This window comes from Tachyglossus aculeatus, chromosome 11, assembly GCF_015852505.1.
Source record: "Tachyglossus aculeatus isolate mTacAcu1 chromosome 11, mTacAcu1.pri, whole genome shotgun sequence".
In the NCBI taxonomy this organism is placed as follows: domain Eukaryota; kingdom Metazoa; phylum Chordata; class Mammalia; order Monotremata; family Tachyglossidae; genus Tachyglossus; species Tachyglossus aculeatus.
The window spans coordinates 42,993,873-43,014,330 of NC_052076.1; the positions used below are offsets into that span (position 1 = coordinate 42,993,873).

The 20,458-nt window shown below is 44.3% G+C and overlaps 1 protein-coding gene and 1 non-coding gene across 2 annotated transcripts in view; both read left to right on the forward strand.

Annotated features, from left to right (window-relative positions):
• The window catches only part of LOC119934259 (dual specificity protein phosphatase 22-A-like), an 84,224-nt gene extending 69,678 nt beyond the window's left edge, over window positions 1-14,546 (forward strand). The window contains exon 7 of the mRNA XM_038753700.1: window positions 13,306-14,546. Coding sequence (XP_038609628.1) covers window positions 13,306-13,512 — 207 coding nt within the window. The 3' untranslated portion in view covers window positions 13,513-14,546. The remainder of the gene's footprint in view (window positions 1-13,305) is intronic.
• Window positions 9,048-9,185, forward strand: LOC119935272. Its single transcript, XR_005453159.1, has one exon. It is a non-coding gene; the product is annotated as a small nucleolar RNA SNORA7 (small nucleolar RNA).
• Window positions 14,547-20,458: the final 5,912 nt, after the last annotated feature.

Here is a 20,458-nt window from a genome sequence, read left to right on the forward strand (position 1 = left end):
CTTCAGTCTATACTTCATTCTGCTGCCCGGATTATCTTTGTACAGAAACGCTCTGGGCATGTCACTCCCCTCCTTAAAAATCTCCAGTGGTTGTCTGTCAACCTACGAATCAAGCAAAAACTCCTCACTCTCAGTTTCAAGGCTCTCCATCCCCTTTCCCCCTCCTACCTCACCTCCCTTCTCTCCTTCTACAAACCAGCCCGCACCCTCCGCTCCTCTGCCACTAACCTCCTCACTGTGCCTCGTTCTCGCCTGTCCTGCCGTCAACCCCCAGCCCACGTCCTTCCCCTGGCCTGGAATGCCCTCCCTCCAATCATCCGCCAAACTAGCTCTCTTCCTCCCTTCAAAGCCCTACTAAGAGCTCACCTCGTCCAGGAGGCCTTCCCAGACTGAGCCCCCTTTTTCCTCTCCTCCTCCCCATCCCCCCCGCCCTACCCCCTTCCCCTCCCCACAGCACTTGTATATATTTGTACAGATCTATTCCTCTATTCATTTTACTTGTATATATTTACTACTCTATTTTGTTAATGACGTGCATATAGCTGTAATTCTATTTATTCTGACGGTTTTGACACCTGCCTACATGTTTTGTTTTGTTGTCTGTCTCCTCTTTCTAGACTGTGAGCCCGTTGTTGAGTAGGGACCGTCTCTATATGTTGCTGACTTGGACTTACCAAGCGCTTAGTACAGTGCTCTGCACACAGTAAGCGCTCAATAAATACGATTGAATGAATGAATGAATATCTGTAATTTATTTATGTAATTTGTTCAGTTTATTGTATTGAGCACTTACTCTGTGCAAATCACTGTACTAATTGCTTGAGAGAGTACAGTATAACAACAAACAGACACATTCCTGCCCACAATGGGCTCACAGTCTTGAGAGGGAGACACACATTAATATAAATAAATAAGTAGATAAATTACAGATATATACATATGTGCTGTGGGGATGGGGGGTGAATGAAGGAGCAAGTAAGAGCGACACAGAAGGGAATGGGAGAAGAGGGGAAGAGGGCTTAGTCAGGGAAAGCGTCTTGGAGGAGATGTGCCTTCAATAAGATTTTGAAGTGGAGGAGAGCAATTATCTGTCTGATATGAGGAGGGAGGGCGTTCCAGGCCAAAGGTAGGATATGAGCAAGAGGTCGGTGGTGAGATAGATGAGATCGAGAGGGAGAAGGTTAGCATTACAGGAACAAAGTGTGTGGGCTAGGTTGTAGTAGTAGAGTAGAGAGGTGAGGTAGGAGGGGGCGAGGTGATTAAGTGTTTTAAAGCCAATGGTGAGAAGTTTTGGTTCGAAATAATGTCTGTCTCCTGCTCTAGACTGTAAAATCCTGGTGGGCAGGGAAGATATGTTGCCGATTTGTACCTCCCAAGTGCTTAGTACAGTGCTCTGCATACAGTAAGCGCTCAATAAATACGATTGAATGAATGAATGAATGTCTATCAGCTATGTTATACTTTCCCAAGTGTTTAGTGCAGTGCCCTGCACATACAGTAAGTGCTCACTAAGCACCACTGGTTGATGTTTTATAAATAGTGGGAGCAAGAAGAAAAAATATGGATTTAACTGGTAGTAGCAAGAATTTAGTAGGATGAAAAAGATGAATAAGTAGCATATGTTGATTGGTGTATTCCACCATTCTAAAATATCAATATTTACCAAAGTTCTGAGAATCAGTGTAAATATATGTGTTAACAGGGATGTTGGGATGATGCGACTAGGAGGTGATGGGATTTCAGGAGACCTTGAAAATGGGAAGAGCTGTGGCCTAGTGGATTTGAATGGGAAGGAAGTTTCAAACAGGGGGAATGATGTGAGCAGGGGTTGGAGGTGGGAGAGGCAAGAGTGAGGGTCAGTCAAAAGGTGAGATTGGGAGAAACAAGGAGTGGGCACTAGGGGGAAGAGAGCTAATGTAGAAGAAGGCAAGAACAGTTAGAGAGCCTTGAAGTAAGTAATAATAACTGAGGTGTTAAGTGCTGCAGGTGTGTCAGGCACTATACCAAGTGCTTGTGTAGGTACGTATGGGGCTCATGTCTCTCATGGGGCTCCCAGTCCAAGTAGGATGGAGAACAGGTACTGAACCCCCATTTTGCAGATGAGGGAATTGAGGCTCAGAGAAGTTAAGTGACTTGCTCAAGATTCCACAGCAAGTGGTGGAGCTGGGATTAGAATCCAGGTTCTCTGACTCCGGGGCCCATCCTCTTTCCATTAGGCCATGCTGCTTCTCTGTGAATGGCAATAAATTTCCACTTAATGCAGGTAGAAATAGAGGGCTGTTGGAAATCCTTGAGAAGTGCAGGAATGTGTGTTGAGAGATATTTTAGGCAGATAATCCAGGCGGCAATGTGCAGTATAGACGGTGAGGGTTGGGGAGAAGCTCGTGGCTGAGAAAGCAGGGAAGGAGGCTGGTCCTCTAATTGTGAAATGATGATCGCTAGAACCAGGGTGGTGGCCATTTGGGCTGAGAGGAAGGAGCAGAAATGGGAAATGTGGAGGAATAAGTATGCTGGGGCTCTGTGACCCCGCTGAACTCAGGCATTGCTTTGACTGGTCGTGTTCCAAAGGATCTTGGCTGGGGTGTGCAGGGATCGGCTGGCTGCGATGTGTGCGTGGTGATTTTGACGAGCATAACGAAGCAGCCTGTCGGCGTCCTTTGCCAACAGTTGCAGAGGTTGGAGGTCGCCGGTGAGTGATTCTCCTCTTCTGGAGTAAGCAGGGTCAAAGGAAAGGAATCAAGGGAGAGCTGGTGAAGACCGAGAGAGTAGGGAGAGGAAAGGAGGAGGACAGTGGGAGGGCTCTCTCCCCTCTGAGTAAGGCAGCTGGCCAGATGTGGGGTGGGAGGTTGAGTCACCGTCCCCCATAAACTGACCCATAGGGAATCAGTTCGGTAACACAGTGCGTGGGTGTTGAGAGAAGAAGAGGGAAGGCATTTTTGGTAGGTCAGCACTCTTGTGCTTTTACACATCTGTTCAGTACAGCACATCCAGGAAGCAGTATGGCGTTAGTGGATAGAGCGTGAGCCTGGGAGTCAGAAGGTCATGGGTTCTAATCCTGGCCCTGCCACTTGTCTGCTGTGTGACCTTGGGCAAGTCGCTTCACTTCTCTGTGTCTGTTACCTCATCTGTAAAATGGGGATCGAGACTGTGAACACCGTGTCGGACAGAGACCGTGTCCAACACGACTTGCTTGTATCCACCCCTGTGCTTAGTACAGTGCCTGGCATACAGTAAGTGCTTAACAAATACAATTATTATTAATAAGCAAACCACGGATGTGAAGGGGCCCATACATGTAAGGCTCAGAATAGGAAGGTGCTGTTGTTGTGTGGAATAGGCATTTTCTGGTCTATGTATATGTGACGTGGCAAGAACCAGATGGCCAGGTGGAAGCACTGTGGCCTATCAATCAATCTGTCAATGGTATTTATTGAGTGCTTGGTATGTGAAGAGCACTGTACGAAGTGCTTGGGAGAGTACAGTACAACAGAGTTGGTAGACACATTCCCTGCCCACAACAAACTTACATGCTAGAATGGAAAGGGCATAGGGCTGGGAGTCAGAGGACCAGGGTTCTAATCCTAACTCCACCACCTGTTTGCTGGCTGAACTTGGGCAAGTCATTTCACTTCTCTGTGCCTCAGTTACTTCATCTGTAAAATGGGGGTTCAGTGCCTGTTCTCCCTCGTGCTTAGTGTCCCTCTTCCAAGTGGGAGAGGGACTGTGTCCGAGGTGCTTAGTATAGTGGCTGGCACAAAGTACTCAACAAATACCATTTAAAAAAAGACCTAAAGATGTCAGCTCAACCTTGCATCTGTCAGCTTCTTATTAGTTTTGAATTCGTCTTAAAAAGAATGTAAGGAAACTGGAACAAAAGTGCAACAAAACATGCATGCAACAAAAGCTGCCAGAAGGATGGGAAATAGGTTCTCTGAGGAAAGGTGAAAGGAATACGAATTGCTAAGCACTGGGAAGAGCAGGTTAAAGGGTGACTTACGAACTCTTCAAGAAAATGGAGTTTTGTGGGGTTTTTAACAAGGAAACTACGATCATTCTCCAAAGCTACAGAAGGGGAAAGCATGAGGACAAAAACTGCAGCAGGAGATAGCTCAATTGGACCGAAGGAAATTACTTGACCTAAAGGGTGTTTAAACCCTGCAGCAGGTCACCAAAAATCAGAAACGAAAGGAAAGATTGAAATGAACTGGGCTGAATGTAAGGGAAAGGGGAAACGTGGTTTCACGAGGCATCTTCCTGGAATCCAGAGTTCATCATTCCCAACCTTATTATTTTCAATTCATGTCAGAAATTCTGCTTAAATTCCCTCAACCAAAGAAAAACAGTTATCTTCACACACAACTTGACTTGATTTCTTTCTAAGTAAATTCAGTTCATGTGCCTTCGTTGGTTTTAAGTGTTAACAAGTATGTGTTTCCCAAGATCTTGCACCGAGAAAGAGACCTTAAATGAAAACGAAACTTCTCTAGTCTCCTCCTAAGTGTAGCTCCATTGTAGCACAGAAAAAAAATTGCATTAAAGATGAACATTGTGTTTTGAAATCAGTTTTGTCACTGTCAGTAGGTGGGAGTTGATGTGCTCTGAAAAGCAACCCAGCCTTCAGAGCACCAGGGGCCTTGCCTCGTCTCAGAAGGGGACCGAAGCTCCAGGCCAGCAGTTCAAGACCTCGGGTTTTTCCTTTCCAGCCCACGGTCCTCCCCGAACGTGTGACCCGGCTCTTTCGGGGACCACGCTGCACATGACCCCACCCCCATCATCATGGGCTGTGATCGGAGGTGTTCTTTTCCCTATCGCTGTCCGGTCAGACTTTCTGAGCAAGCCTTTTTGAGAAGCAGCCAGAATGGTCACATGTCCGTTACCCACTTGCAAAAGCTCGGGAGGAAAAACAAATGTAGAGTAAGTTGCAAAATGTGGCACTGGACATTCCCCCGTGCCCACTCGTCCCTGACCTTCCAGCGGAGCTGGCTGAGGGTTGGTTCCTGTAGAACCTCTGTTTTATGAGCTAGCTGAACAATTTGGCTAAAATAAAACCTTTTTGATAATTACCATTTTGTAGAATTCTACACACAGGACATTTGGTGGAAAATTTGGGGCAAGGTTGTACTCTCATATCCTGAGATTCACACATAGGGTGACAGTTGAAAGAAACCCCCAATTATTTGCTTCAACATGATAACTGAAAAAGAATGGCTTAAAAGTTAAAATATTTTACAGGCTTCCATTTATAAGTGTATTATTTATAGGTTTAGGGTACAACTGTGTTTTAATTTCCCAGCATTTTTTTTTTAACTGGGTTATGCCCCAACAGCTCAGGACCAATAGTTTTTCTTTTTTGAGGAAGTTAGGAATCTGCCTTTTCCTCACATTCTATGACTTTACACCCTCAACTCTGTACCTCCTGGAGAAGTGGCCAGTGACACTATTATATCACAAGGAGAACTTCTTCAAAGCAGTGGCCTTTTAATCGTTTCCAGTTATTTGACTGGCAGAAATTTGGTTTGAGTAGATGGCCTCAGCCTCCCACCCCACCAGACGGCCAAGAAATTCTGCTGGTAACACCTACTGCCGTGGAAACAGGATGGGTCTGAGAGTTGGAGGACTTGGGTTCTAATCCCAACTCTGTCACTTGCCTTCTGTGTGATCTTGGGCAATTTCACATTGCTTCCCTATGCCTCAGTTTCTTTATCTGTAATGTGGAGATTAAATACCTGTTCTCCTTCATTCTTAGACTGTAAACCCCAAGCGGGACAGGGACCGTGTCCAATCTGTTTATTTTATATCTCCTCCAGTGCTTAGTACAGTGCTTGGCGGATAGCGCACTTGGTAGTATACCCCTTAAGCACTTTGATTCTCACCCCAGCCTCACAACCCTTATGGACGTATCCTTGTGTTTTACTATTTCCCCTACCGGTGATGTATTTAATGTCTTTCTTTCTTTGTAGACTATGAACTCCTTGTGGGTAGGGATCAAGTCAACCAACTCATATTTTCCCAAGAGCTTAGTAAGTGCTCTGTACACAGTAAACACTCAATAAGTATCTTTGATTGAATGACAAATACCACAATTATTATTATTATCAATCACTTTCCACCTGTCCTGTGCCAGCAGGAAGGATGCCAACAGTGGCAGCAACCAGTCAATCAGTGGTATTTATTGAGCACTGACTTTGTGCAGAGCACTGTAGCAGCCTTCACAAAACAGAGACTGTTAGAAAGGCTGTGGCACTTCCTGTAGTGGTGAACTGTGGACTCTGAGCTGTAAAGAGCCTGAAACTTCTCTTTTAGCCTCCGTACCCTTCTGCTGTTTTTGTTTTTATCCTTTTATTTATCTTTGTCCTTATCCTTGATGTTGTTTTGGGGAATTTATTGTTTCACCTTTCCTTGTGAATGTCACCAGTTCCCTCTGCCCCCTTCCCGCCCCCAAGTATCGTAGACTGTGAGGTCCTTGGGGACCAGAGACCAATTCCCACCTGTATATTTATTCCCAGTGCTTGGTACAGTAGGAACTTCATTAATATGCCTTATTAGGCTCCATGTTGGTATGAGCGTTTTATTTACATGGTAGAGGATTTTTGGGATTCATCCAATATATTCAGCTTCTCATCTCAACCTTCTGGTATTGGCTAGGGCCCACTTCAGTCTGTGCCCTTTCAATCAAGTGAATTATCCTTAAATTCACTCCCTCTACCCAGCTGAGGGCTACCATTGAGGAATTCATCCTCCCCCATCTTGCAAAAGCAGACCTGTCACAATGGCCCCCTGGTCCAGGGAAGCAGCATGGCATAGTAGATAGAGCACGGTCCTGGGAGTCAGAAGGTCATGAGTTCTAATTCTGGTTCTGCCATTTGTCTGCTGAGTGCCCTTGGGCAAGTCACTTCACTTCCCTGGGCCTCAGTTACCTCATCTGTAAAATGGGGAATGAGACTGTGAGCCCCATATGGGACAAGGACTGTATACATCCCAATTTGATTGTATACACCCCAGCACTTAATACAGTGCCTAGCATATAGTTAGTGCTTGACAAATGCCGTTATTATTAATAATCAAGACCCCCTTGTGTCTCCTCTTTAGCAGTACCCTATAAGAAACAATTCACTTTAGAAGTGAAATGTCCCAAAGCTAGATGAGGAGGCCCAGAGTTTTTTTTATGGTTTTTGTTAAACACTTACCATGTACCAGGCACTGTACATAGCACTGGGGTCGATACAAGATAAGTTGGACACAGTCCCTGGCCCACATGGGACTAACAGTATTCATACAGTCCTTGGCCCACATGTGACTACAGTTTTCATTCCCATTTTACAGTTGAGGGAGCTGAGGTACAGAGAATTTAAGTGACTTGCCCAAGGTCACACAGCAGACAAGAGGTGGAGCTGGGATTAGATCCCGAGAAGCAGGATGGCCTATCGGCTAGAGCATGGGCCTCAGAGTCAGAAGGACCTAGGTTCTAATCCTGACTCCCTCCACTTGTCCGCTGCTGTTTTATCGCATTTGTTAAGCACTTAGCATCTCTGTGCCTCAGTTACCGCATCTGTAAAATGGGGGTGAGAACTGTGGGACATGGACTGTGTCCAACCTGGTTAGCTTGTATCCACTCCAGCCCTTGGTACGGTGCCTGACGTATAGTAAGTGCTTAACAAATGCTATAAAAAATACCAAGAAATAAACCAAAAACCCCTACTCTTCTTCTTCTTCCCCTTACGGTTCCCCCGCTCCACCCACAATACCATTCCCCTCACCTCAGCTGTAGCCACCCTGTAGAACTTCTGTGTAGCTTCTTCTTCTGCTTGGTATTCGCCTTCTCCTGGAAGACTGAGAGACACTGTCACCTGGAGGATGGCCTCAGTAAAAGCTACCTCTACTTCCCTCCGTGATTCTGTGGTAGACGCCCTTCCTTTTCAGGAGCTGCAGATTTGGCAAGGAGAGGCAGAGAGCAAAGTGGTGGCTGCAGTAAGAATCAACAGCCCCAAATGGTTGGTAGTCCAATAGTGAGACAGAGGTGTGGGCAAATAACCCCTTGCTCTCCTGTTAGCAGAAGTCAGTCCATTATTGCCCCAGGGATACGGGTGTAGCACAAAGTAGGAATGTGAGGGGCAAGACTTATCTAAATGGTTCAGCTTGGCTTGGGTTTTGGGATTATTTCATTCATTCATTCAGTTGTATTTATTGAGCGCTTACTTTGTGCAGAGCACTGTACTAAGTGCTTGGAAAGTACAGTTCAGCAATAGAGACAATCCCTGCCTACACCAGGCTTACAGTCTGGAAGGGGCAAGACAGACATCAAAACAAGTAAACAGGCATCAATATCAATAAATAGAATTATAGATATATGCACAACAAGACAAGTAAACAGGCATCAATGTAAATAAATAGAATTATAGATATATACATATATACATAAGTGCCGTGGGGCGGGGGGAAGAGCAAAGGGAGAGAGTCAAGGTGATGCGGAAAGGAAGGGGAGCTGAGGAAAAGAGGGGCTTAGTCTGGGAAGGCCTCTTGGAGGATGTGAGCCTTCAGTAGGACTTTGAAGCGAGGATTTGAGGAGGTCATTCCATGCCAGAGGCAGGACTTAGGCCAGGTGTCGCCGGGGGACAGGCGAGATCGAGTGAGAAGGTTAGCACCAGAGGAACGGAGTGCACGGGCTGGGTTGTAGGAGGAGAGAAGGAAGGTGAAGTAAGAAGGGGCAAGGTGATGGAGAGCTTTGAAGCCAATAGTGAAAATTTTTTGTTTGACATGGAGGTTTATAGGCAACCACTGGAGATTTTGGAGGAAGGGGGGTGACATGCCCTGAACATTTCTATAGAAAGATAATCCGTGAAGTGTGGACTGAAATGACAAGAGGCAGGAGATTGGGGATTTATCCCAGCCTGAGCCCATTGAGCATGAAAAATCCAGAGCTCGGGCGGTCCAAATCACCTGGTTTTTAAGATTTGTTTGGCACAGATTGCTAAAGGAAGCATGACTGTTTGGGTTGACCCTGACAGTGCATCATCAGTCAATAAATTGATGGTATTTATTGAGCATTTCCCCTCTCAGGGTCGCACCTGGAGAGTTTCCAGTACCCTACCAGTCTCGACTACGGGAGGGAGAGTCAAGCAGAGGCCTGCCCATTCCATTCCTAGCTTGGGCAGTGACTAGCAAGTGGAAGGCAATCTGCTACAAGTCAAAACTCACCTGTCCTGGGCAGCAGCAATATGGGAGAGACTCGAGGGTGGAGACCTCAAGTTTACTGTGAGGAAGGAGGCAACAGTAAACCACTTCTGTATTTTTACCAAGAAATCTCTATGGATGCACTACCAGAATGATTGCAGATGGAGGTGGGGCATTCTGGGAGAGATGTGTCCATGGCATCAACTGCATAAAACAATTGAGCGTTTACTGTGTGCAGAGCACTAGACTAAGCATTTGGGAGAATACATGTTCCCTATCCATTTAGACCGTAAACTCGTGGGCCGGGAATGTGTCGATTACAATGTTATATTGTACTCACCCAAGTGCATAGCAGAGTGCTCTGCACACAGTAAGAACTCAATAAATGAATAACTGACTTTCAGTATAGAGGAGTGATGCATAATGCTTAGTGCAGTGCTGATTAGCCTTCCTTAGAGATATAGCTGTGAGAGGAAGCCCTCAGGTCAGTAGGGGCCTAGTGGAAAGAGCATGGGTCTGTGAGTCAGGAGACCCGGGTTCTAGTCCTGGTTCTGTCACTTGTCTGCTGTGTGACTTTGGACAAGACACTTAGCCTCTCTGTGCCTCATTTTCCTTATATGTAAAATGGAGAGAATCTACCTCCTCTCCTTTTCTCTTAGATTGTGAACCCTGTGTGGGGCAGGAACTGTGTCTGATTTGAATATCTCATAACTGTCCCGAAGCTGAGTACAATGCTTGACACGGAGTAAGCTCAGGAAATAACGCCCAAACAAGAGAGCATCTCTTTTTCCGGTCTCATCCAGTGGCGAGATGCCAGCCGCACGAAGAGGGGGAAGCAGTCTGAACCCACACAAGCCCACCTGGGTTCAGCTTTGGGTCGGCTCAATCCAGGCCCACGGGGTCAGGGCTTGCAGGCTGGGCCTGGGCCATGCAGAGCTCTTCTGACCCATGGGGTTTAGATCTGCTCCAGAGAGTCGCCAGGGTCATCCTAAGCATTCTGGGCAGAGCCCAGTTCTTTGGCCACTCCCTAGTTCAGTGACACACTACCAGATTTAGGCCAGGAGTAGAATGACTTCTGAGGGTGGGCAGAAGGCCAGGCAGAGTTCACTCGTCCACTTGCCCCAGGGTGTTTGGTGTTCTGTCAGGCTGCAGTACAGTCAATATACGACAGTTTGTGGTTCAAGGCCTCTGGCCGACTCTTGTTTTAACTTGGTGAGAGCTGGCAGTATCACGGTAACCTTTCCGATTGAACCTCTACGATGGGCTCTCTCCATGCCCCGCTGATGAGAAATAGTGCAATGTTCCTAGGTGGGGAATTTGGTCACTCAAGTTCTCAACTGGCGAGTGGGGAATTTCCTTTTTGATGAGATGAAACAGCTTCAGAAAATGACAGCTGGTTTTAAAAAACCGACCAAACATAAATGCCTGCTCCATCTCAGACTTCACCAGGCTCTATGGAGATCCATTTTGCACAAGAATATCCAGGGCTTTTTCCAGGGGTAGGAAAAATGTGGTGTAACATTGTTTTGAATGTCAAACCCCAGCAAGGTGAGTTTGGTTCTGGGATAGTCCTAGAAAAAGGTTTAGTCCAGTCCTGAGAGACCAGGACCACTTCTAGGTCCATTCCAGAGGTTCAAGGCTGCTCTGGCCCAGATTTGGGGGCTTTGAAGCTTTTCTGGAAGTCCCAGGTCCACCCAGGAATTGCTCTAGAGTGGATCCAACCCATATATTGGGGAGATCAGGGCAGACCTGGTCTCCTGGGGGAGTGTAAGCTCACCTCTAGACTGTAAACTCATTGCGGGCAGGGAACATGTCTACCAGCTGTTATATTGTACTCTCCCAAGTGCTGAATACAGTGCTCTGCACACAGTAAGTGCTCAATAAACCCAACTGATTGTTGCAGACCAGGGCCACTGGGGCCTGGTTCACATTGCCCCCAACCTCCCAGCTTCCAAGTCTATCCTGGAGTTGTTTTGAAATTGAAGTGGCTTCCCAGGATACAGGGATGCAGGGAGGCAGGATTCAAACTACTCAAAGACAGACTGCCCTACTCCTATGGATCTCATTGTGTCTGCTCAAAAAGAACGATTCCTTCTCTGTTGCATTGGGAGCATGTATGAGACTCAAACTGTGATTCTGCCAAGATGGAGAGTTTTACCAGGGCCATCTAATCTTTCTGTTTTGAAGAGAAAGAGAGCCTCCCTGTATTTCCTGACCTGACATCCAATTGCTCTGCTTTTCTACAGCAGACACAGTGACTTTCATATTTTCTGGGCCGCATTTCCTTTGAGCTCAATAAGGTTCAGAGTGTCCCACGAGGTCAGAGTCTGGGGCTGCAAGCCATGTGTCCTTTTCTGGAGAACAAGGACATAAAAACCAAAATGCTTGCTGGAAGGAATCTTACAAAAGCATCTTCCCCTCCCACTGAAGAAATGCTTACTATTTTAGCCTCAAGACTGTACGCTCGTTGTGGGCCGAAATGTGTCTACCAACTCAGTTATATTGTACTCTTCCAAGTGCTTAGTACAGTGCTCGGCACACAGTTAGCACTCAATAAATAGGATTGATTGATTGGTTAGCCAATTGCATGGGGGAGATGATGGACAAGGCACTGCCTCAGCAGGAATATTTGGCTAATGATTGGTGCTGGAAACAGAGACTTCAGTGGAAATCCCCCTTGTTTCAGTTAGCGGGAGCAGCCCCTTGAATGTTTGCTAGGTGACACATTTCAGAAGAAAGCTTTATAACTGCCCAGCAGAAAGCGTACCTCTGGTTGACTTTATTGTCTGATGGTGGCATCCCCCAGTGAGAACAGCAAATGATTCTCGGTTCGGCGACCTCAAGCCGGGGAACCTTCATGAAGGAATTGATTATAGTAATGGTGGCTCTTCCCCACCAGTTGGGACATGGTTTTGCAAAAATTGAGGTATGATATAGTCCATTTGTGTCCTAACATAAAATACAAAAAGGCGATAGTCTTCAATAACTGAGAAGCAGCATGGCCTAATGAATAGAGCACAGGTGTGGGAGTCAGAAGGACATGAGTTCTATCCTATCTCCGCCACTTGTCTGCTTTGTGACCCTGGGCAAGTCATTTCACTTCTCATCGGTAAAATGGGGATTAAGACTGCGAGCCTCATGTGGGACATGGACTGTGTCCAACCTGATTAGCTTGCATCTACCCCAGCCTGGCACATAGTAAGTGCTTAACAAATGCCAGAAAAAAACCAAAAAACTGTTGCAATGGGCCCATTGAGTGTGACTCTTTGATTGGTAAATAATGCCAATACCTTGCCAAAATGGAAAAATCTTAGTAAATACAGCTGCACTAGGATAGTGGGGTCCATTAAAAGGTGAACATGTTTCATAAAACAGTAAGGTAGGAAGCGACTGCCAGAGGTCTTGTGTCCATTTCACTATCTCCAAATAGGGTGACCAGAGAGGGTGGTTTCATTTGGGCCTGATATTAGTCAATGGAATGAAATGCAGTGGAATTTCACTCAGAGTACATAAATGAAACAGTAGAGCTGGGCGGCCTCCATAAAATATGGTATTCCAGTCCCTTAATTCTCCTAAGTGTTTCTGGGATTAATCAGTCATTCATTAGCAAATCTTAAGAACTGGGAGGTTTGGGCCTCCCAAGCCGTGGATTTTCCGTGGTCAGTGGGCTCAGGCTGGGATAGATCCCCAAACCCAGACCTTGTTCAAGCACTTAGTACAGTGCTCTGCACACAGTAAGCGCTCAATAAATACGATTGAATGAATTAATAAGCCTATCCCCCCATTCCTACTTTGTTCACCCCCCCAAACATACACCCAGCCCCACAGTCCTCAGGTACATATCTATTACGTATTTATTTATATTAATGTCAGTCCCCTCCTCTAGACTGTAAGCTCATTGTGGGCAGGAAATGTGTCTGTAATATTGATGTGTTGTACTCTCCAATAGTACAACCCAGTGCTCTGCAGACAGCAAGCACTCAGTAAATATGATTGATGGATTGATTTAGGCATTTTATTCTTTGGTCAAAATCAAGTGTTGGGCCTATACGTGAATGGTAGGAGAGAGGGCAGAAAGAAGACCTGGGGACCTTCAACCAGTCTTGTTCTTCTTGTTTGCTTTTATTTTGGCAGTACCGAGCCTGGCTGAGACGGGAGTTTGGCAGGAACCCCTTCAATGACCAAGAGGAGCTGAGGCAGCTTTTGGCCCGGCATGAAGAGAAACAGAAGGAACAACAACTTGGAAGGAGAGAAAACCGGTGGAACAATTCTGCCTCAGCAGTCTATGCCCTCCCTTATAAGTCTTACGCTAGTAGCAGCAATAGATGGGGAAACCGTTAAACATCAGAGGGGGACAGGGTGGAGGATTTTCATTGTCCGGGGAAGCTAATGCTGCTTTTGACTTTCTTTGAGGGGACGTTGAAAGATGAGAGTTTGGCCCAAGTTAGACTTCACACCAGGCAACAACTTGCAAGTACATTTTTGAGAAAACGGGGAATTCTGAGGAAGAGTGGAATGGCCTGGAGAAATCATCATCATTTCTCATTCAGTAATTCTTGCCTAACTGACTTGGGCAGCAGAGCCGTATCACAGTTTGCTCGTGGACCGGAGTTTGCCCTCTCTGCCTCCAAATCCTACCTGAGTCCAGGTGGCAAAGTGTGGAGAGGAGTCTCAGGCCAGCGGGTTTTGGATAGACCCATCTCCCTGTAAAGCACCCATTGTGTTTGTTCCACATCACCAATCCACTAGTTCTCTAGGCTGTGCAGTTTTGTTTTTTGTTTTTTTTCCACAGCAACCTACTTGATTCAGTTGACTAACTGTAAATGCTTCAAGTTTCATTTTCTTGGGAGACAGTGTGTCCTTCAACAAATAGATATTCATATCGTAAACTTGTTTTAGCATCGAACCTCAAGTTTGTCTTTGGTTTCATTCCTTGATCCCATTTCTTCTAACAAACATCAGGACCCTCTTTTCAGGAATCTGATCCTCAGTGGCCCTTGCACATTGAGTTCCAAATGCACATCTCTGGGTTTTGACATCACTTGATTGTGAAGGTGATAAATTAATTCTGGAGTAGTAACCACACACACACATCACATCACACACATCTGTTTTATATTTATATGAGCCTTTCAGAATGTAGGAATAGAATCAGACAACGTCACCAACCAGCAAACCCTACCCATCATTTTGACCAATGTGCTGATTTGAATTGGATAAGGAGAGCAAGCTCCACCCAGAAATGGCAGCTTCTGTGCCAAACGGGGCAAAGATTAATGACTCTGACACAAACACAGGGAAGCTTTCTCAAGGGTTGAATATTTTGGTTCCCAAGGCTTTCAAGTAAACCCATCACCAGTACCAATATTCACTTACGTGTTGTAAGGCTGATGCTCACACACAAAAGACAAAGAGTAAAGTCAGATGAAAAGTAATTGACTACTTGAATGATTTAAAATAAAATTTCATGGGGGAAGGACGAGCGCTGGTGGAAAGAGTATGGAGGGACCTGGGTTCTAATCCTGACTCTGCCAAATGCGAGCTGTGAGACCTTGGGCAAGCCACTTAACTTCTCGGGCCTCAGTTCTCCTGTTCTCCCTCCTACTTAGTCTATGAGCCACATGAGGGGCAGGGACTGTGTCCAATCAAATTCATTTTGTAACCATCCCAGAGCTTAGAACAGTGACTGACACATAGTAAGCGCTTAACAAATTGCTGTTTCAAATTGAAAAATTAGCTACCCCTTATTGTTGTTGCTGAAGAAAAATAACCCATTGTTTCTTTGAAATTGCCTCAAAATTATCAATTGGTCAACCATATTTATTGAGCATTTACTATGTGCAGAACACTGTACTGAGTCCTTGGGGAGTAGACTGTTATAGAGTTGGCAGATGGGAGTTTATGGGAGTTTAGGGGAGGCAGACATTAAAGTAAATTACAGAGAGGGGAAATAGTAGAGTATGAGGTTATGTCCATAAGAAGTGGGGGATTGGAATGAGTGTCAGTGCTTAAGGGGCATACAGCCAGGTGGATGGGCAACACAGAGGGGAGGGTGGAGAGGGGAAATGGATTAGTCAGGGAAGGCCTCCTGGATGAGATGTGGCTTTAGGAGGGTTTGGAAGGTGGGGAGGGTGGCAGTCTCTCGGATATGAAGAGGGAGGGAGTCCCAGACCAGAGGCAAGGTGTGGACGAGGGGTCAGCAGCGGTATAGAAGAGATCAAGGTAGACAGTAGGTTGACAGAGGAGCAAAGTGTGTGGGTTGGGTTGTAGTAGGAGATCAGTGAGATGAGGTCAGGAAGGAGAGAGCTGATTGAGTGCATTAAAGCCAATGGCATAAGAAGCCCTCCTTGCACGTTCCCATGTTCTTGAGGTTCTGCTGCATTAGCTCTAAAGGCTACTTGACTTTTTGAGAAAGATGCTAATAAATCGGGTGACCCAGAGAACACCTGTTCCATACTAAGTAAAACTAGGATAGCTAAGAATCCAAAAACTCATTTTCATTGGTTTGTTGCTTTTAGTTATGGGATTACTAAATTTCAAAAATGAATTTCCCTCATCTCATGATGACAACTGTACAGATTCTGTTCATGTTGTAGAGAGCTGGGGTGAGGAAGATTACAGTCATGATAGAATCTGGTTAATGGCCTTCCCAGAGTTTATCCATAAGTAATGTGCATGTTTTGGAATATTTCTTTTCACAATTTCACATTCGGTGACAAAATTATTTCCTTTTAGATAACAAGTCTATTCTGTCAGAGGGTCCACAATGACTCCGCCTGCCCAGGGCTCAAAATAATCCCAATTCTTGGTGTCTGTTAATGGGGCATTCCACTAGGCTCCTGAAAAGGAAGTGAAGCAATACTTGAAACATTTCTTCCTTCCATTTGTTTCTGAAATGAAATAATGTTGTTGCATTTTTAATCCAAAACTGCATTTTTCAGACGGGCACCTGCATGATTGTAAATGTCAAACTGATTTAGTATAGGAATATATAGTATACAGGAAAGTATACAGAATAAGAAAATATGCACTTTTCCCATTCCTCTTCATGAACTGCCAGACATTATTGTTAGGATTCCAACTTTCCTGCCTTACTGTTTAACATCTCCAGTTTCATTGCTTTCCTTTCTCCTGACTCTTTTCCCCTCTCCTGTTGAAGGAAAGAGGAGAGAGCAGCAGATCTAACAATACAGTGACCCATGAAAGATTCCAAAGGTAGGAATAGGAAACAGTCCATTGATCAAGTATGTGGGCTCTGTGTTGGTACTAATGGTAATCAGTGTGGTATAGAAGAAAGAGTGTGGGTATAGGGAACATGAATTCTATTTATGGTTTCTCCGATGGCTCACTGTGTGATGTTGGACAATTCACTTAACCTCTCTAGACCTCAGTTTCCTCACTGTAAAATGGAGATACTAATATCTCCCTCCCAGGGAATTTGTGAGCATAAAATGAGAACTGATAAATAAAGTGATTTGGAAAAAGAAAAAGCTGTATACGATTTTAAGGTATTATTTCAAAGTGGAACTTCCATACTAGTGTTGGGCTAATGCCAAACATAAGATTTATCTTGGGCAGGTACTGGTGACAAAAGGAATTTTTCACTAGAAAACCTTCCTTCCTATTCCTGATAAAGAAGAAATTAAGTTTGGTAACCGAATAGCATAAGAATTGGAGAGAAAAGGAGATATGAAGTTTCCCCTTCCCTGCTTTGCTATTTGCTATTCCATCTTCTAGAATGCCAAATGATAACAATATATGTATACTTTACAATGGAATCTGTGTTCATGATTGATGGAGGAGCATTAGTGTCTGTTTAAAAGGGGGGTACGTATTCTGTCAAATTGAGCTGAAGGCACCGAGAGTGGAAGTAGCTTGCCTAAGGTTACATAATGACCAAACTTAAATAGCTCAAAACGAATATCCACCTAGAAAAAGGCACCCCTGAATTCCTGTGTTTCTTGTGGCAGGAATGTTTATAGCTGCATTTTCAGGCCAATGAATGGGAGAGTTGAAAAGAGTGTGTGTAGTAGAAGATGAAGCAATTATCTGACTAAATTGTTCCATACAGGTATCCCAATGGTTCATTTAGACCAAAAAAGTCCACTCTGGGGCTTGAATTATCCAAATGAATTGTCTATATGGAGCAAATCAATCAGAAAACCGGAGGACATCTTTACAGTTTACACAGCGCTTTACAGACTACTCACAGTCATGCAGGTAGAAGCTCAGGATCTTCAGGAAAGTCTCCAGAGTACGTTTTTTGGGGATGACATCATTTTGACTGCTAAACTGGCAACGGATGCCATGTGATGCATTGCCTGGCACAGTAAAATCCTCAGAAAAGAACAAGAGAGAAGCTCTTAATTGCCATGGATAGACTATTATCATATGTAGTGTCATATATCTCTATCCTTCATTTTTATTTATCTCACATATATATGTATATTTATAGGTATAAATATACATATATTTTATAAAATATAGATATAGGTGAGATATATAATAATGGTGATTTTAATATAGCAATACATATCTTTCTATAAAATCACCATTAATTAAAAGGAAGTGCTGATAAGGAGGTAAACTGCTTAGCACTCCACTGTCCCTTGTTCAAACTAAAGAGGATTCAGAGAAAAAGAACGTGGGCATTAAAAGGAATGATAGCTATATGATAAGCAGAAATTATATCTATAATTTAAATAGGTATAATTAAGAATCATGGCAAACTGCTGAAATGCTGACATTTAGTTCATCACAAGTCAAATAAGAATAATGAATGTGGCCTGAAATTTGAAGCAGGAATAGACTTCATTAAATACTATTTTTCTTAGGGTACTCAGAGTTGATCATTGACTTTTAAGTCATAAGAGAATAATATTTATGTATTCAAATTGCTTAAAAATCGCTACCGATTAACATGGGAATTGTGTTTTCTAACAGACCATCAAAGGAATGAGATTACCCCTTGTAGTTTTGGTTAATAGCCTGATAATGCAAGTGGTGGAAGAGCTGCTCCAATGTGTTTTGTTTAATAATCTGTGATCAGTTTACAGCCTGGTGCTTGAGATTTATTTACTCTGATGCTAATTACTAAAATGAGTGGAATTTTATAGTAATGGACATACAAAGGGGATATAACTGCTGTGGAACAGAACAGTAGAAGAATCTATGTGGCACAAAAGCAAACACATCTTTCCTTTATTTACTAGTCCTTGCATGCCATCAAGTATGCTAATAATGATTTACTAAATCAGTTATTACTAAGATTTTTTGACTGCTTATAATGTGTTTTCCAGGACAAAACATTTAGTGCTGGGGTAATTATATGATTCAGTGCCCTCCCCCCCACCAAAAATAATGATCCTCCAAAAGGCTCCAATGGCTTAAAATCTAAATGAAAGGAGGACCAACACCTAGAACAACAAAAATGTAATCAGAACGACAAGAAAACTGTTACTACTTCACAAGGCAGAAGTATCAATAATAAAATTTTGTGAAAGTCATTCGGAGAGCAACCTTTGAGCACCTCACCACTTCAGGTAAAAATCCTTTTAGGGAGGAGACTGCTCTGAACTCCTCAACATATTAAATGTTCATAAGGGGATTTCTGCCTGCCCTGGGTTTCTCCAAAGTGGAGAGGGAGGAGGCTACTCTGCTCTTCAGAATGTGTGTCAAGGCATATCTATTCCTGCCTTTGGGATTCCATGGATGTGGCTATTTCAGATATCTGACAGTAGCTAACTTTCTAATCTTTTCAAATTGTAGTAATAATAATAATAATGCTGGCATTTGTTAAGCGCTTACTATGTGCAAAGCACTGTTCTAATAACTGTGATATTTGTTAAGCACTTACTATCTGCCAGGCACTTTACTAAACGCTGGGGTGGATACAAGCAAATTGGGTTGGTCACAGACGCTGCCCCATGTGGGGTTCACAGTCTTAATCCCCATTTTCCAGATGGGGTAACTGAGGCCCAGAGAAATGAAGTGACTTGCCCAAGGTCACAGCAGAAACGTGGCAGAGACGGGATTAGAACCCATGACCTCCTGAATCCCAGGCCCGTGTTCTATCCACTACCCCATTGCTGCTTCTCTGGATCTTCTGGGCCTGATTATGGGAGAGGATATATTTATCCCTCCCAAAGAAGGGGATTTTGAGTCCCCTACTCACCCTTTTATCTCACCCAAGGGATGAATTGGGTTTAAAGCACACTAAAAATTCATCAGTGAACTACAAACTTTTAATCCATTATATAAATACTTGGCCAAACATGTTATCCCATCCCAAACTTCACCATCTGCCATTGCCCGCCCCACAGAATCAAACAATCATATTTATTGAGCACTTACTGTATGCAAGGCACTGTACTAAGCACTTGGTAAAATACAACACAACTGTATAACAGACGTAGTCCCTGCCCACAACACCCACTTCCTTCCCTTTCTGCCCCCCTTTTACTGTTTTATTAGTATGTGTGTGTTTGGGGGTGGGGGTGGGGGGTAACAAGACCCAAGATGATTGGCATAGGTGGATCTGTGGTGGACCTGAAAAGAAAGGATTTGGGGAGGAAGTGGGGTTATTGTGGGCTAGGCACCCGCAGTGGTGAAGCCTCCATGGATTAAGAGACTATTTCCTACACAGGTGGTGGGGATGGAAAGGAATGGAAGGCTAATTTTCCTTCCAGGTACCCCTTTCTCCCCTAAACTAACACCTATTCCTCAGTGTCTGGCAGCAAGGTCAAGGCCGTAGCTTTTAAATTTTTTCAAACAGGCCTGGCAAGAGAATTTCCGGGATGGTAACGGAAGCACGGACTAATAATAATAATAATAATAAATAATAATAAAGTTGGTATTTGTTAAGCGTTTACTATGTGCAAAGCACTGTTCTAAGTGCTGGGGAGGATACAAGGTGATCACATTGTCCCATGTGGGGCTCACAGTCTTAATCCCTATTTTACAGATGAGGTAACTGAGGCGCAGAGAAGTCAAGTGACTTGCCCAAAGTCACACAGCTGACAAGTGGCAGAGCTGGAATTTGAACCCATGACCTCTGACTCCCAAGTCCGTGCTCTTTCCATTGAGCCATGCTGCTTCTCACTGATGGCACGAAGGGGCTAGTTATGCCTAGATCAATCAATCAATCAATTGTATTTATTGAGCGCTTACTGTGTGCAGAGCACTGTACTAAGTGCTTGGGAAGTACAAGTTGGCAACATATAGAGACGGTCCCTACCCAACAGTGGGCTCACAGTCACAGTCTATATTTCCCAGAAGCTATTTAGAT